Source organism: Pteropus vampyrus, unplaced genomic scaffold (genome assembly GCF_000151845.1).
Source record: "Pteropus vampyrus isolate Shadow unplaced genomic scaffold, Pvam_2.0 Scaffold4, whole genome shotgun sequence".
Classification (NCBI taxonomy): domain Eukaryota; kingdom Metazoa; phylum Chordata; class Mammalia; order Chiroptera; family Pteropodidae; genus Pteropus; species Pteropus vampyrus.
This window is the reverse complement of record NW_011888785.1, coordinates 10,523,923-10,541,808: the sequence shown is the minus strand read 5'-3', so window position 1 is coordinate 10,541,808 and position 17,886 is coordinate 10,523,923. Positions and strand designations below refer to the sequence as shown.

At 44.7% G+C, this 17,886-nt stretch overlaps 1 protein-coding gene across 3 annotated transcripts in view; it reads right to left on the bottom strand.

Moving 5' to 3' along the window:
- Positions 1–57: 57 nt before the first annotated feature.
- Positions 58–17,886, bottom strand: part of ICA1 (islet cell autoantigen 1) — a 118,865-nt gene continuing 101,036 nt past the window's right edge. For 2 of the 3 annotated variants that reach the window (XM_011363121.2, XM_023532963.1), the window contains exons 12-14: positions 12,530–12,799; positions 2,840–2,929; positions 58–540 (exon numbers count right to left, since the gene is read on the bottom strand). In XM_011363121.2, the coding sequence (XP_011361423.1) occupies positions 419–540; positions 2,840–2,929; positions 12,530–12,799 (482 nt within the window). In that variant the 3' untranslated portion in view covers positions 58–418. The remainder of the gene's footprint in view (positions 541–2,839; positions 2,930–12,529; positions 12,800–17,886) is intronic. The other variant, XM_023532965.1, reaches the window with a different exon arrangement.

Genomic DNA, 17,886 nt, shown 5'->3' with positions numbered 1-17,886 from the left:
AGCCCCACTCTACGGGAGTGTAAGAGGAGGCATCTAAGCTCTGCCAGCCTCCCGCTGCCTTCGAGGCTGTAGGACGCGTTATTCAAACCTAACGCTAAGTAGGCTTATGGTCTGAACATGGATCTCACAGTTGCCCAGTGACACATCAGCAGCCATGATGTGGAGGCTGGCAGGAACGTGGCCACACTGGACACAGCTCCTAGACAATCCTGTATTGTCAGGTCCATGTAGAGAATACACTAAAACCCTTTATACCAAATGAGAGTAAATAATTATACCAATATAAACAGGGCCTTTGACCCTTTTGATTTATTAAAATGGCACGTAAATATTAAAACGGCATACTGATAACGTCATACGTCTGTGAGCCTGTGTGGCTGAGGAATGGCACGTGGGCTCCCGCCCTGAGGCTGCAGACTCATGCATTGAGCAATTCATGTTCTTTATCGGTTTTCCCAACAGCATCAGGATTTGATAAAGGGTCAAGGTCAGCAAAGAGGCTGAACCAGGCAGTCAGGTCCGAGGCAGCCTTGGCAGGCTCTGGGGAGAGAAGAAGAAACATCAGTATATCCATCTTCCAAACACCCACCTCTGCCACGCTACCTGCAGGTGGGTCCAGGCTTATCTTGAAAGGAGAGGATGCTCAGACAAATCCCATTACACTCTGTCTCTAAAACTAGTTAGGGAATTCCATGTCTCCCTGTTGGTTGGCTGAGTATCTTTTCCAAACCACGGCCTAAAGCTCAGGGAAGACTGAGCTCCTGTGTTAAACTCCACTTGCACCCCTACCCTGGCAGGGGGCCACAGCCCACAGAGTTGCCTAAAACCTCAGACCCTGCCCCTTCCCCACAAGCAGGAGATATCAAAGTTATTTCAGAAATCAGACTGCATGGCTGGCAAGGTGCCTTCCAGTGTCTGCTGGAGGAATCTTTTCAAATCCCCTAGGTCAAGAGAAATAATATGGTGGTCACTTTGAGGCTTCAAAGCTACAGGCCCAGAGGGCGTTGGCACTTAGGCCTAGCTGCTCCTCTTCCCTCCGGGTCACTGCCTTCTTCAACCTTCTCCAGTCAGGCAGGAGAAGGGGGCCTTTGACATGCCTCCCCTTTCCCCACTGGGCTCTAAATTGTCCCCAGACCCCTTCAGCCTCATTGGAGTTCTGCCTTCAGATGCTCTTTTATGGAACCACCTGCCCTAACTTCCTGAATACCACAATTATAGAGCCAAATTATTTTCCAGATGAGGAGAACATTTTCAAAAGAGTACCTGATGCAAGTGATTTCTAAATAAGTTGGGGGCTCTTCTTTATATAAATCATTCCATATGAGAATCTAAGTTCATTGGCTTGGATGACCCACGCTTCGCTTTTTTTTTTTCCTTCTCCAACAGGTGGGAGTATCAAAAGCACAAAGAAAATGTCTCTTTGACAGGTTATCCTTCTAGCTAAGAGCAGCTAGGAATGTGCTTGCCATCTGGCTAAAAGGAGTCTCAAAAAACATTGGTAGGGTAAAAACTGGTTATATCAGAGTGATGGGAGAATTCTGATGGGATTATGCCAACATAAGCGGGGCCTTTGATCTTTTCATAAAAATGACACCTAAGTGTTAAGGCGCTGTGCCAGTCATGTTATACTTCTGCTTCCTGTGTCTTTATTTGCAAACTCTCTTGTAGATATATTACTTTATAATGAGATAAATCAACACACCTACTATATTTTAGAGAGAAAACGACGGTAAGCAAGGCTAGTTGGTAATACGTAAGTTATTACTGTGCAACATTAATTGAATTCCATGTGCAGTTAGCCCTTAAATACTTGGTTTATTTTGATGTGATAAACTGAGACTTGAGAGATCTCAATATAGTTTGGCTGGAGTGGGGAGGAGGACAACTAAAAAAAAGGGAGTAATCTTCATTAGTCATGTAGGAGGTCAAACAAGGAAGTTACATGGGACAAGACTGATTTAGGAGGATTAGTCTATTCTTGATAGAAAATATCAAGCTATCATAAAGATATCTTTAGTGAAAATAGATTACGCACTCACTTCCCCTTCCTCCTAACCTCTGCAAAGGTCTTAGAAGGCCCTCAGAGAGGGGGCATGGCCCTGGTTCCTCCCAGAATGGTGCCCAAAGTGTGGTGCCCACACCAACAGCAGGGGCATCACCCGTGAGCTGGGAAGAAATGCAAATTCGCAGGCCTGTACTTTAGGGCGACGCTCACATTCCCCAGGCCTCCATTCTTTGAGGGAAAACCAGGTGCACCTATTTGCACAACACCTAAAAGAATATCATGCTTTTTGATGATAATAGAAGAGCCATTTCTTTTAACTTCCTTTGGTCAACCCAGGGAACATGGGTGATGACCAAAGGAAGAGAGAGAGCGCTACAAATTAGACAAGATCTTCGGTTGAACAGACGTCCTCCTCAGGGGCTTGTCTCAAAACAGAACAGATCTCAGGAGCCTGAAAGGCCTCTGTGGCGACTAAGAAACCTGTCTCTTTCTGAGGAGCTCTAATCAAATGCCTTCTCTGGTGGTGGCAATGGCATTTTCAGCTTAAGATAACAAACCTCAGTGGCCTTTCCTACCTTGCCATTTCCACCCAATCTTGGGGAGTACCCAGTCACTTGGAGACAGATATTTGCTTCTTCCTCATTAGATTTGATAAAGGGAATTATGAATTAGGACATTAGGCCAGAAAAAAAGTCAGAATATAATTCCTAGGATCATGTAAAACTCTCTACCCTGGTAGCAGGTGCTCAAATGTAAAGAAAGACAGAAAAATTTGTGTTAGGCCAGCGGAAAGGAAGGCGAGTGTCATTTCAGAGGGACAAAACACCGTATTACCTTTCACTGCAGGGCCGCTGTCATTTGGACTGCTCGCCTTTGGTGCTGGCCATGGAGTAGGAGGAGGATTGACATTTCTCTCTGACCAGCCTAATGTTCAAAACCAGAGGTCGTTAGATCTAGGGAAGAGCAGTCCCACTGCCCCCCAGTTGATGGGCACAGACAAGGTGGCCTCCAAAGAAAGAGACAAGACCTTTCTTCTCCAGTTCCTCATATTGGGAACAGCTTTAGGGGAGAGTAGATGTGTATAATCACGCCCAACTCAAAAGTATGGAGAACTAGAGAAATGATTGGATTTTGAAAAGCAAATGAGAAAATGCTGAGGTTAAAGCATCTTTGCCTTTAGCGTTATGCCCATTTTTCTTCTCAAGTAGCATCATTTCATGGTCACACCAAAGATTATCAATAGCATTCCAAGGAAACCAAGTGTCTTGTTTTCTGTCATAAATGGGAAAAGCTTAGAAAAGTGAACACCATTAAATGCAGCACTAAAACTAGCAAACTCCAAGTCTTCTCTGCTTCCGACATGATCCAATTCCTTTATTTTCTATACAGTTAATTTAAACTGGGAAGTTTCGTTAATAAAGTTAAGTAAATAGAGTCCAGTCCAAATACATAAGGGGAAAGAAAGCCTCCCACCACCTTGATGCCATTCCTTCACAATGGCATTTAGCTTACATATCCCAACATTCTGTAATGACCTCTGTGCTCTGCCTGCTCATAATGAGCAAAAGGCATTCAGCAGTCCTAGAACTTAACCATATGCTTTTTTGCACATCTGCTTTAATTCTTTGTAAGTCCTGTCTTCTCAGTGAGGCAAGGAATTGTTACTTCAATGTGCTCCAAAATTCCTAGGTGCTTGTAGACTAAGTCCGTTGTTGATTCTCACTGTGGAACATAGACCACTGAATGATGCATCACTGTTGGGTCCATCAAGTGAAAACGATATCCTTTTACTGGGATGCTCTGGTCACAGTGTTTTCTATAGAAAAATTCTTGTTTCTGATAAGGCCCTCATGAGGCAAAATGTCTGCATGGTAGAGTTCGGTTGGAGCAGTGAAACAAATTTCTGGGGCAAGAAAGCCACTCAGAATGTCACAAAACTGATAGGATATAATGCTGTTCGTTTAAGTGGCCATTCTGAGACTCATAATAGAATCTTACTGCATTTATTAGTTTGCATTTTGTCTCATCTCCTAGAATTGTGAGCCCCTTGAAGGCAAGGACAATTCATCTTTACATCCTTTGCTGCACTGCCTGGCACAGGGTGGATATTGATTAGGATAAACTATTGAAGAACTCTTTTAAATCATGAAAAGTACACTGATGAAGCGTTATTTTAAGAGGTGAGAAAGCAATGCTTGGCCTAGTAGATGCTATAATACTCATTAGCTGAAGTACTTTATTTTAGGCAAGTGGCATACACACTTCTCTATGAAAACTAACGAATGACAAATGAAATAGCCTCTGACCTACTTATTGTCTCTAGAACAATGAAAACATATAGTAAGTTTTAAAAAGTATTGTTATTTATTGGAAAGTTACTTGAACAGGTAGTAAATATACTTCATAAACAATGAAAAACACCAGATTTTCAGAGAACTTTCTAGGATGATAGAAATGTTCTCACACGGAACTGCGGTGATGGTTGCACAATTAAAATTTACCAGAAACCCTTGAATTGTTCTCTTACAATGGGTGAATTTTATGGCATGTCAGTTATAGTTCAACAAAGCCATTTTTAAAAATGAACACTATTTGGTGTAATCCAGGAGTAACATAACCTCCCCAGTTCCTAAAAAATTGGACATGAGCATTTTCTTTCTAAGCCCAAATCACAAAATAAACAGTGGTAAATGCGGAAAGTTAAAACTGCGGTTCGATCATGTGCCAGATAAAGCTGAAAGAGGTAGAATCTAACTGGGTGAAGTTTGCTCTTCTCCCTATAATCTTCTTCCCAACATCAAGTATAGTCAAGATCGACCTGTGCTCGGCAGAGCCCAGGAACCTTTGCATCAACCCCGGCAGCCTGGCCTCAATCTCTTAGAGCAGAGGTTCTCAAGTATGGTTCCTGCACCAACAGCATGGGCATCGCCTGTGAGCTGGTTAGAAATGCAAGTTCACAGGGCCAACCCTGACTACTGAATCAGAATCCCTGGGGGTGGAGCCCAGGAAACCGTTCTAACAACTCCCCTAAGCAAGTGTAAGTTTAGGAAGCACTTCCATAGATGGTCTCCAAAGAGGCTGCTAGGATCACCATTTCTGTCAGGATCAGGGTCAAGGCCAAAGCCAGGACAAAGAGAGAGGCCCTCCTAAGAAACACAGGGGTCTGCCTTAGCATCCCACCCCCAGGTCCTGCAGCTTTAAGCTCATCAATCCTGTCAAGCTGTCTGAGTTCAGGGAGGCCCCCACTTCCAGAGAGAACCTGAACTAACTCCAAGAAAAGCCAGGTGAGAGGTATGGAAGTCAACCCCTCCCTGATTTCTGTATGCTATTTGATACGGTGGGAACTCTACAAGGTAATTCTTCCCATTTCAAAAATATGCACGACGTTTATTTTTCAAAATGGATACAGAGAACACTGAAAAGAAGAGGTAGGTTCGGAGCAATGTATACTTTCCAGAGCATAAAATGAAACACATTTCTAAAGGAAGCAGAAAAAACCTACATGTCCAAACGGAGTGTCCTTCGCTTTATGCATCGCACGTGTTCCTGAAAAGTTATACACGAATGTCTGTATATCAAGTTGTAATTTAAAATTACCAGAAATACAAGTCATATTTTCAAGCCTATCATTTAAAGGTTTATAATGGCAGATTCCTTCATAAGGACAATAAATGTCTTCTAATTGGATTCTTTTGTAATTATGGATTTTTGAATATGGCTCACTTAAACACTCATGAACCACATAAGCCACACCTAGAATCTATGAATTTGGGGGCTTCTCTGCAGCAGAGGACATGAAGGAGGATGAGCCTCAAGACATCCCCTCTTTGAGAACTAAGATGATGGGGTCACCGCCTTAGAATTTTCACAAAGACACAGGGTATCACTATTCCCTCGTCTCGTGGTTTGAAGCAAAAACGACAGCCACTGTGCCCAGTCACATTCTCTCAGTCCGACGATCCGACTCTGCGTGCATGAAGGGAGGAAATGGTGTGGCTATGACACCGGTTCTATATTTAAAAAAAAAAAAAAATTAAAGCAGATACTAAGCTCAACTGCAATTTCACCCTCACTCATATCCCACTGGGAATTATTTAGGGGAAGGGTGCAATGAAGGTAATTATGGATGAATGCCAGGCTAGATTTCAAATGTCTCAGCTTCTGTCAGGAAAAATTCTATTTGAAGAGAACTTAGTGGTGCTAATATTCCTGTGATTGCCATCAACTGTTCTCTACTTGGTATGAGTTGGCTGAGGCGCTTTTAACATGAAGGTGTTGCTAGAGAGACTTCGCCCCATCTCAGATCAGTTGTGTCAGGGGAGGGGAGGTGAATGGTGGGGGCAGGGGAGTGCGGAGAACCCTGTGAACAAAATGACTCTCCGAGCTTTCAGTTCCTTTGATATGTCAACTGTGCTGCCCATTTGCAGGAAACACACATAAAATTTTATTGGAGCAATCTTGCCCCCTTTACTTACATAAGGGAAAATATAAATCAGCCAGAAATAACACCGGCCGGCGAGAGCAGCAAGTGAAGCCAAAATAACACCATGCAGAGTAGCACTTTACTGTGAATATAATTTCACTAACCAGAAGAGCCAGCCCGGTCTGGGTTGATGATCGCAGCCCGGGGAGCTCTGGGGTGAGGTTGGCAGTTAAGGGGAAAGTGGCAGCACCACAGCCATGATGGACAAGGGCCAGGCTGCTGTCCGCACTTCCCTACTCTAAGCCCCAGTTACCCTACCTGCAAAAGGTAGATAAAAATTCTTGACTCATTAGGTGTTGCATAGATAAAATGGGACCTTGTAATAGGTGAAAGCAGAAAGTACAGAAGATAGAGAGCAGGCCCTTCATTAATCTAAGCTATCGAATCTAGACTTTTATATAGCTCCGCAGCCATCAGGACCAACCCCTGAGACTATCGGCCTCAGGTTCACATCTTAGGATAGTGTTCTTTTAACCTAGTGATTCAATGCCACTTGCTCTGTCCCTCCATTCTGGCCATCATGCGTCCATCTATCCAGTCTCTTTTTAACATCTACCATATTTCGGGCACTGAGCTATGTTCTGGAAATAGGATGGTTAGCAACGCAGACATGGGCCCTTCCCATGATGACCTAAAGCAAGAGACAGGAAATTAAATCAATTTTGCAATGTGGTGAGATAAGAGGAATGATTAAGGACAGGGTGTTTGGGGAATGGAGGGCAGAAACACGTAACACTGACCGCTGGGGCAAAGAGGGGAGTCAAAGAAGGCTCCCCAGATGAAACGACACTGAAGCTATTCAAGCGGAGAATCTGAAGGGTGGGAAGTTAGCCATCCTTTAAGCAAGCATCATGGGTGTGTAGGTGGGCAGCATGCTCTGGGAGGACGAGAGAGCATGTGTCCAGTCCCAGTGGTGGGAGAGCTGGGCTCACTGAAATTCAGTACAGCAGGGGTCCAGGGGTCCTGACGTAACATATGGTTCTCCGGCAGAACCGGAGTCACGTCAAGTTCATGTATGGGAGATCTGGGCACCGATGAGACCAGAGCCAGATCTTGTGAGTCAAGCTGAGGAGTTCAGACTCTATGTGAATGGCGGATAAACTGCAACAATTTGGGATTCCTTGATTTCCTTATCTACAAAATAAGGGTGGAGAAGATGGCTATCAAGCCTCCTTGTACAGACTGATGGAGTCACTTACGTCCTACAGATAGCCAAGACCTGTGGCTGCTTCTCAGTAGGCCTAGAAAGTTCTGCTTCTTCGATGTAACAATTTCACTGTCTTACTCGAGAGGGTCTGCTCTACCTTCAAACTACCTTTAAATACATCTCCACGGTCTTTTTTTTCCTTTACATTATTGCACTGGAGTCCCAGAATTATCAGTTACTTAGAGCTGGCTGGGCAAAGCCAGGACCAGCAAGAGGCGAACTCTGGTAGAGGAAAAGTGAATACGAGATAAACCAAAGCCTGACCTTTCATTACGCTTAAACGGAAACCCACCCGGACGGCAACGGTACCTTGGAACCAGGTAAAACCGAAGGGTATCTGGAAGCAGCAGAGGGCTGTGCGTTTGTGAGAATCTGGAACAAGATTCTGACTTCGGTTTGCAGAATTCTAAATTCAAAGGTGTCCTGGTGCATTTATTGTGAGCAGATGGTAATCTCTTCAGTATCAGTGTCTACTTCTAAATTACATTTTGGATGTTGGTGGAGAACAGAGAGGAATGTCAAACGAGGCCTATCAGCCTGGCCTCGTCTCCACCTCAGGCCGCCTCTCCGCTGACTCTCTTCCTACTGAAAGAGGCCTCGCGAGGGTACGATTTTCTCATCACTGTATGACACAGGAAACCCCAGCCCCATCATGCTAGTAACTTCAGAAACTTAGAAATCCTCGCTAAAATTAACTTCTTTAAATTGTCAGCACAACTTGATCCTAAATATAAGTTGCTTTGTTTTGTTCTTCTAGAGCTTGAAATGGGGTTGGGAGGTAGGGTGGTAGGCAAAGGAAGATATAAAGAGATATAAAGTTTCTCTCACTAAATTCTCTTTCCTTTCTATTCCCCCAGAGTACTAGGGAGCAGAATGAGGAGAGGAGCCAAAGAAGAGAGGGAGGGAGGCAGAGGAGAATGGCGGGACGAGGAGGGAGGATGCTGAATGGGTGCAGGAGGCAGAAGGAGCGGGAGGGGAAGCATGTGGGAGAGAGGTGAGTTGCTATGGTGGCGGCCTGGAGCCTTCCACCTCGGTCTTCTTGATACTCTGACCCTGAGGACACAGATCCACCTGGACCTCACGGAGAGCTAGGCCAATGGCGAGACTGAGTTTGAGTGCACACGAGTGACATGCGGGTGTCTGCTAGCACAAGGCGAAGATTTCGTAGACAATCTCAACTTCAAATATTCTACTCTGGAACATCCCCCACTCTTGTGGTTGACAGGGACCCTGTCTCCCACACCCACACTCTTCCTCCGCCATTCCTGCTCCTTCGGGAACATCCAGGGAGAGGCCTGAAGGAACTTGCTGGGGAATCACGTCTGCCGTCAGAGACAAGGTACTGAGAGGCAACAGAACATATGGTCCAAGGCAGATTCCTGAGTCACAAGGCTCAGGTTCAAAACCTGGCCTGCCTCCTACAAGATATATGATTTCGGGCATATTACTTAGACACTCTATACCTCTGTTTCCTCAGTTTCCTGGGCTATAAAATGGAGATGATGACAGTACCTGCCTGGGAAGGGTGTTGTGAGGATTAAGTTAACAGGCATAAAAAGCACACGGGACAGTGCTTGGCTCAAAATGTGTGCCATATGGAGTGCCGGTAATTGTTGGTTTGCTAGCTACTAACGGCAAATTCACAGAATCACACAATTTTAGAGCTCAGCATCTCTGAAATGGGGGTTAACCCAGGGATAAAAGATAAAACCTACTTGTGGAAAGGTGGAATGAACACCTTTGGGTGACTTGGGTGTCTCCTCATACATTATTTAGTGAGTCATATTAATATTTCATTTTACAGACGAGAAGGCAAAGGCCCAGAGAATTTGAGGGGCCTGAATAATTGTTCCAGAAGGAGTGAAGGGAAGGGGTTTGCAGAACAAAACCCAGCTCTGCATGCCCTACTGTTTCTTTGTTTCACTGGGCCAATATGCCAATAAGCCTTTCTATTCCACATTTAGTTTGGCTACTTATTTATTTCAGTGGTTTAATTTTTTGAGATGATCTGGATAATCAGGGGAAGCAGTTTCAATATGAGGTGTTAAAAGTTTAATAGTTATTTAAATGCTTTTGGAACTCATGTATATAGATGGATTTTTTTAGACCATGGATGCAGTGGGAAAAAAATCTAGAGCTAACATCATCTTTTCCTCCATTTTGCGGGGCCGATGAGTCCTGACAAAAGCACAGAATGTGGTTATAAGTGCATTACAGGATCAATCATTGAAGCAGGGAGCCTGTTTTTTATTTGTACCACATGTTCTGAAGGTTCCCTAAACCAGGCAGCAGCATCAGGGGTGGACTGCGGGAGCCCTTGCTGGGAGTTGCTAGGTGTGATTCAGTTCAGGAAGCTGAAGGGATTTCCTCTTTCAAACCCTTCAGTTCCACTTTCTTTCTGTCATTTTGAGCTCTATAGATATTCAATTTGTAGCTGTTGGCATGCAAAGGAAACAGGATAACTCAGAGGTTACAAAATAACTCCTTCAACATTGATCTTGATATAGAATCCTAGCAGAGGACGATCCTTTCAGGTGGTAACTCAGATCATGTCCATCCTTGGCCCAGGATGCTGCGATGGCTCTCAAGTCATGAGGCCCTGTGTGGTCCAGCTTCTGTCTCCTCTCTGAGCACCTCTCCCCCTTGCTCCGTCGGCTCCAACCACAGGGCTCTTCCTGCAGACCCTCGTCCAAGCCAGGCACGTCCTTCCCTTTGGCACTGGCACGGGGGTTCCCTCTGCCAGATCTGCACATAGCTGGTTCTCTCACCTTCTGCAAGTCCTGGCTGAGATCTCATCTTCTCAATAAGGAACTTGTTTAGTTCTACAGGCTGACCTGCAGCCCCCCAACACTCCTTATCCCCTGGCTCTACTTTTTCTTTTCTCAATAATGTCAATCAGTTTCTGACCCACTATGTGGCTGCTTCTTTATTACGTTCATTGTCTTCTCTTCATTAGAATGTGAGTTCCATGAAGGCAGAAAAAGCCTTGTCTTTTTTGTTCTCAGAAGAATCCCCAGGGCCTGGCCCTCATTAGGACCCAATCAATAGTTGTTGAATGAATGAGAAACTTGACAAAGTGCTTCTAGGGTGGCAGCCTCAAGGCAGAAACAAATGGCATCATTTGGAGGACCTTTCTCTCTTTCCACAGTAGAGCGCGTACTTCTTTCTCCCTATCAGCCCCAAGTGTGGTTCTGTGCCTTCCCCTTGGACTTGGGGCAAGGCCGAAGTGCAAGGCCCTGGCCTAATGTTCTTGTCATAGCTCTTGGGCATAGTTCTGGGGACCCTGCCAAGGGCCCCCGTGGGCCCTGAGCTCTTCTCACTCTGCCCGCTCAGGAAAAGGGCGTGGAGCTCTGACTTGTCTGTTGTTTGCATGGGACACTCACAAGTGAGTGACACACAGCCGCTCTCTGGCTAAGTGGGAGTACTGCCATCATCATGCCCTGTTGGCATCAGGGGCCCTGGAGTTTCTAAAGCTGGGGGCCCGAGTAGGATTCATCCCGCAGTACAGCTGGAGAGTCTCTGGCAGCCTCGAGATCTGAGTTGTGGGTGCCCGCTCTGGCCTTCCAACTCTCCCACAGCTTGTTAGCACCTCCACCACAGGTAGGTGGGGGTGAGATGCAAGTCACTGCTAGTATTGCTTATCTGGAGCTCCCGTGAAAGAGATGGTGAAACGCAGAGCAGAAAAGTATTTTTGGATTTCATTTATCTCTCTTATCTCTAACTCCATTTCTGAAAATAAACAAGATGGCTACAAAATAGGCCTCGCAAAGGAAGATAAAAGGAATCGTGTATTTCATTAAAAAGAGAGAAGACTTTTGTGTCTTGCCCACCAGCTCTTGCTATGTTCATGATCTCATCTCCAACGACCTAAGGTTTTCATAATAGCCCGTAATTACTTAATCATTCCAGCTCTGCCGTTTGTTCTCAACTTTAAGTGCCAGATAAACAAGTTGTTTATTAAAGAGGTAGCCTAAATCCATGGTAAAAACCCAAACCATTTGAGAATATCTTAAAATGTGGGCTGCTGGTGAGCCTTGACCCCTTACCAATATTGCAGACCACTTTAGATCAGTATGGAAACTATTTCTGCTATGGCCGGGGATGCACGGGATGGTTAAACCAGGTGTTTCAAGCAGGAGAGGAACAGCTGAGCTGCGGGCCCACTCAGGGCTGGAGTGGGCCAGGATGGAGAGCAAGCAAGAGCTAGATAAAACTTAGTGTGAAAAGAGTTAAGAAACCCAGGGTAATGTCAGCTGGCACTTGAAAAGAGCTCACATCTACAGGGATGTGGAGAGCCTTGCCTTGTGAGAGCATATAGGAGAACTCAGCGAAGGCGGTGGCCAGGCAGGGGTGGGCGACCCAGCAGGGCTGTGGCTGTGAGGGTAACCTGACCCTCCCCTGCACGCCACGGAAAGGTCTAAAATCAAAGCAAGACAATAATATTGGGAACCACCCCTCTCGCCTTTCACTAACAGAAAATGTTAACATAGGGGAGAAAATTAGGAGAAGGAATAGATTTTAAACCCCGCACCGCATCTTAAAGTTGGAATGTGGCTCTTAAGATTTCGGCTAAACAGAATTATAGCTGAAAACTAAAGAAAATTACAAAAGGAAAAAAAAAGATGCTAGATATAAAATAAAAATCAGAAAACAAACAAACAAAAAAGAAAAAAAAAAAATACAAAAGGAAAAAAAAAGATGCTAGATATAAAATAAAAATCAGAAAACAAACAAACAAAAAAGACAAAAAAAAAAAAAAGAGGAAGAAATTGGCCTCTGATTTTAAGAAAATGAACAGACAGAAAAACCTCATTTCAATCCCCATAGTACATACCTTGTAGCGAGGCCTGTAAGTCTTTCATATTTTGGTCTAAAAGCTGTGACGGAAGGAACCGTGAGCCTGTCTGGGGCTTAGGGTCTGGCTCTCCCGGGGCCACAGTGGGTGTGGGCTCCTTCAGCTGATCGTCTCCAAACACAGCAGCCCACTCTTTGCTGAACTCACCCTCCTCCAGGGAGGAAGCGTTGAAGATCTCACTCAACAACAGCAGGTCATCTTTGTCAGCACCTTCGGGTTCTGGAGTCCCTGTTGTTGGGCCCAGGCAAGCTGATCGAAGTGAGAGAACACAAAACATATCATCATCAAGGGCCCGGATCCTCGGGAATAAAGGCAGTGGGGGCTGAGATGGGACAGACTGGGCAACGACTAGATTGAAGAAAAAGTTTATCAAAATACAAACTAATCCCACTATCGCTTCTTTTAAGAAGTTTCAGAATGAAATTTCTAGTTCCATCTTCCCTCATCCAGTTTCTGAGCATCATTAGAATTGCACTGAAATAGTCTTCACAAATAGTCTAAGGTTGTTTGTTTATTTGTTTGTTTTTAAATATAAAAGCAAATTTATCACCACACCATTTCTCAGCTAGTAAACAAAGATGAGATTGAAAGCACGTGGGAGACCTTAGTCTCCCACGTTTGTACAGCTTCTTGAATCTTCCCCCACAACAAGCCCTAAATCCATAGCCAGCACAGCCTGCCCTGCCAGCGAGGATGCGGGGAGGCCCCTCACCGTGCCCTAACTGGCCCAGGGAACGAGAGGGGGCAGAGGATGTCAGGAAGCTCGATGATGAGCAAGAAAGGCACCCTTGCTTCCTTTTATCCTTTGCTGCAACCTGACTGCATAAAGGAACGAAAAGGCAGGTCTGCTTTCCCTGAGGGTAGCAGTGAAAGGATGACAGGAAGAGAGGGCAAATTATGGAATCACCCAGAGGATGAGCTGCCTGGGCCAGAGACACAGCTCCAGCGTTGGAACGGGCACTGGATAGAGCGGGAGCCCCTGGACCACCCTTTACTTGCTGTGTGACTTCAGCAAGACCTTTAACCCCTCTGGGCCTCTGTTTTTTCATTTATAAAATTATAATATTAATGCCTGTTGGGAAGACCAAAAAAACAAAAACAAAAACCAACCAAACAAACAAAAAAACCCCTTACACCTCACTGGTCCAGAAGGAAGACTTCAAGGAAAAGATCTACTCTTACAACATAAACACTGACAAAACACTGAATAGTGAATACTAGTAGCATGGAGGCATTCCTGCTACCAGAAATCCTAGAACAAGCCCTTTCACTGAATTTTCTACATGTTTTGAAAACCAAGGGCTGATGGTTTTATCAGCTGTGGCATTGTTCTGGTATCTAATTGCCACTTGGAAACTGCAAACGTTTTTGTTATATACATCATGAAGCGAAGGAACAATCATGATTTATATATTCTCTGAGCTACACTGGAATTCTGATACTCGATCTATTTTCAACCACAGTTTCTATAAAGATCTACAGATTGAGGGGATTTTCGATGTGCTGAGCAGACTGGCTATAAATCAGGGAGTGGGGAGTCCAGTCACTCTCACATCGCTGTGGTTTATAAACAGTTGGCAAAATATCACTTTAATCAGACAACCGTCTAAATCTAAACATTCTCACTGTTTGTGTTACCAGAGAAATTTGCACTGAGACGTAGCCCGTAGGTGTGGCGATGAGAAGAGAGGAAAAATGCCATTTTATGAAACAGGCCTCCCAAGTCAGTTCTGTAGTAACGAGGGAGCATGAGAACCAGCGAGGCCTGTGTGCGCTGGGAAGGGAGGGCAGGTCGGGCGAGATGGCCCGTCTCTGTGCGTAAAGGGAGGGACCTGGCTGTGACAGGATGTGACCATCAATATGCAGTTATGCATCCACCCTCCCTCTCTCGATCTCTCAGCATCACCCTTTTTACCTATCTGTACTTCCTCCTTTCAGCTGGGACTGAAATGCTCAAACTCTTTTTCTCATGGTTTGCTTTGTGGTATGACTGAAACCAGGTGATTGCTGAACCAAACCCGTTTTATTGGAACCCGTTCAAATTAATGTGTAGACCCTAGAGGAACAGATGACTTTAATTGAACACTGGAAGTTCCGGGCGTTCCTCCTGAAGTCATTTTCAAGTCCTCCGCTAGGTCAAACCCTGGGGGGAGGCGTCATTGCTTTCATCCAGATGTCAGTCCAGGGAAGGTCATGACTAACATTAGCAACAACAAATAATAAACTTTGAGGCTTCTAAAAATAACTGTGGACTGGAAAAGCTCTATCTTTGTTTTCACTGTTTAGGTTTTGTGCGATGGATGATATTTAGAGTAGATTCCTGCGGGTTTTGCTAACTTAGGATCACTTCCCCCCTCTCCTTCAGTGTTCTCGTTGGGGGACACCACTTAAGATGCCTCATCACCCTCATCCCAGGTGAACATGTGCACTAAGCTGGCCATAGTCCTTCATTCCTCAGGCCACAGTGACTGACTCAGGGGTGGGCACATGCCAGAGGCTTCTCTGAGTTTGGGATATGGAAGGTGGACGGAAGAGAGTTCTTTTTCTTTGGGATTCCAAGTACTAAAGATGCAGTTTTGAGGCCCACAGTGATGGAGACAAACATAGAGAAAAACAGCATCAAAAGTTGGAGAATCCTGACCGTCTGAGCCCCTGGATCCAGCTTTGTGTGTCCTTAGTTACATGGCCCAATATCCAATATATTCTTTTCTTTTCTTTTTAAGTTTAAAGCTAAACTATTTAGAGAAGGGATCTGTTACTTTCTACCAAAAGATTCCTCACTAATATTGTATCCTATCAAACTCACACTTAGTAACAGAAATGAGAAAAAGGACTCGTGGTGAGGATGATCATATTGTCGAAAGCTATTTCTAAAGAATCTGAGATCTACCATTGAATTTGGCCTATTACTTAGTATCCTGGTGATTTAACAGTTAAAATAGGCTGCACTATGGACATTTTCTCTTTTAAGAGAACTTATTACTTAGCTAATAGCAATGAAACTGGCACTGACTTGAACCAGAAAACAGAGAAACCTCCCAATTATTGCCCTGATAATTAAGATGCTTGAGATTACTATACATAACTTGTAAGAAAAAATTACAAGCAGAAAAGGACAGGGTTAGGTCCGTAAACAGACAAGTCGAGACTTGAAAAATAACCCGTCTGTTGGCTCTTAGGAATCACGCTATCCTTTTAACTGGAAATAATTCAACTCAACTGTGAGAAAATGAGGACACACATGGAGATATGATAAGCTCTTTGAGAGAAGCCCTGGTAAGAGCTACAGAACTGGAGTCAGACCTTCTGTCCAGAGGACGAGCAAATATTGCTCCTAAGTTATGACATCGTATCCTGCTTATCTTAAAGGATGAACGAAGGTTGTGGAGCTCTGAGGTGTCAAACCTACAAATGCTACACTAAGCCCCCTTTTCAAGATCTTGAAAGCTTCTCAGTCTCTGTGTTTAGTTTCATGTCACATAACCCAACCACAGACATTAACTACAAAAATAAAGGCCAACAGACATGACGTACTGAAATTCTCACCTCAGCCTCCAACTCTATGACCCTTCGTGATGCTCTTCCTTTCTAAGATTAGCCCTCCCTATGCTTGCCCCTTCCTTTTGGGAGCCTGCGTCATTCGGCCCCAGCATCTGCAGCCTTTCATTCTCCAAGGCTTCTTCTCCCTGACCTTAGAAGATGAGTGTACATTGTCAGTCTTCACTTGATACTGCCATCTCCTGTCACGTTCTCCTTCGTGTTACTGCTCCGGTTTCTTCTACAGCCACACACTCTACTCTGCCACCACTCCTCTTTTGGCTTCCTGTAATCAAGTTCCTGCCCCCACCATACACTGAAGTGGCCCGTGAGGTCCTCATGTCCTCATGGCCAGCCCCAACCCCCTTTTCTCAGGCCTCAACCTCTGTAGCACTTCGAACAGTTGCTCGCTTTGGGAATGACTCTCCTCAGAGTCTCTATGAAGTGGCTTTCTTGAATGTCCCCACAGCTTCTTGACAATACTTTCCCTGCTGCCTCTTCCTACTCCAGGTGCCCTTAAGGTCTCTTCCTAAGCCATCAGATCTTCCTTTCTTAGTTCTCTGTAGAAGACCTTATTTATTCTCATGGTTCCAATCTCACTTGGGAAGATTCTCAAATGTCCATCTCCAATTCCAACTTTTTCTTTTTTTTAAATTCGGATGGCAAATTCCTTACCCAGGAACCTTTCAGCATTTGCCCACTGGTGAGCCTGCTGGCACTCCATAAAAGGCACCCTCTCCATGTATACCTTTGCTCAGCTCAGCTGCGAGATTACTACTCCCTTATTCAAAAGCCTTCAGTGGCTCTCTCTGACTACTGAGCAAAGTAACATTCCTTATAGTGGGATTCAGGACCTCTACAGTGAAGCTCTAATGCAGCCCTTTCATTAACACTGCCTCCAGGGAAGCCTACAGTTCGGCAAAACTCTTCCTCTTGCCAATTCTCAAACATGCTTTCCTGCCTTCCTGTCTGGGAATCTGCTGTACTTTCTCCCAATGAGATGCCCAAAGAGAAAACTCAGTCTTGACTGGAAGGGATCTTAGAGATTGTCTCCTCTAACTAACTCATTTTACAGATGAGGAAAAAGACACAAGCCCAAGGTCAGATGATCTATTAGGTACAGACCTGGCTGGGGACCCCTGGCTCACAGGTCAAGATATTTCCTCAGGCAGCACACTGCTTTCACTTCAGAGCCTATTAAGGATCATCCCATATATAAACTAATATTTAAGCTTTTGTAGTTTGGAGGCTTTATAAGGTCAGATGACTCCACTGGCAGCCAGGCAAAGCTTGGCATGATGGCCGAGATAGCAGAATCACTCAGCATGTTTGCCCTGCATTGCCCAAGCATTCAAAAATAAAAACCCTATGCTCCTGGGAAAACGTTCCTTAGGAAAAATGATCCTGAACCAATGAGGCCTAACTGATTCTGACCCAGTGAGTTTTCAATGAGTGAAAACTGACATATAGAGGAAGCTCTCTTAAGTTCACAGAGTGTGGGTGACAGAAAGCTGATGTGGGAAACTGGTGGCAGCAATATTTTTGAAATCATACTGTTTCATGACTTCAGCATAAATTAGGAACACAAAAGGTGGAAACATAGACCAAAAATGAGAGCACAGGAAAATAGACAGATAAATGTCACATAAGTTACCTTCATCTCTGTGTGTGAAACAGGAAGACTGTTTCTTTGGTTTTCTCCCTGGTCCCCACTCTCGACATTATGACTAATTGTAAAGGCCGCATACTTGCAGCACACATGAAAAACCCCAAACACCGACACTACCCTCACATCACCC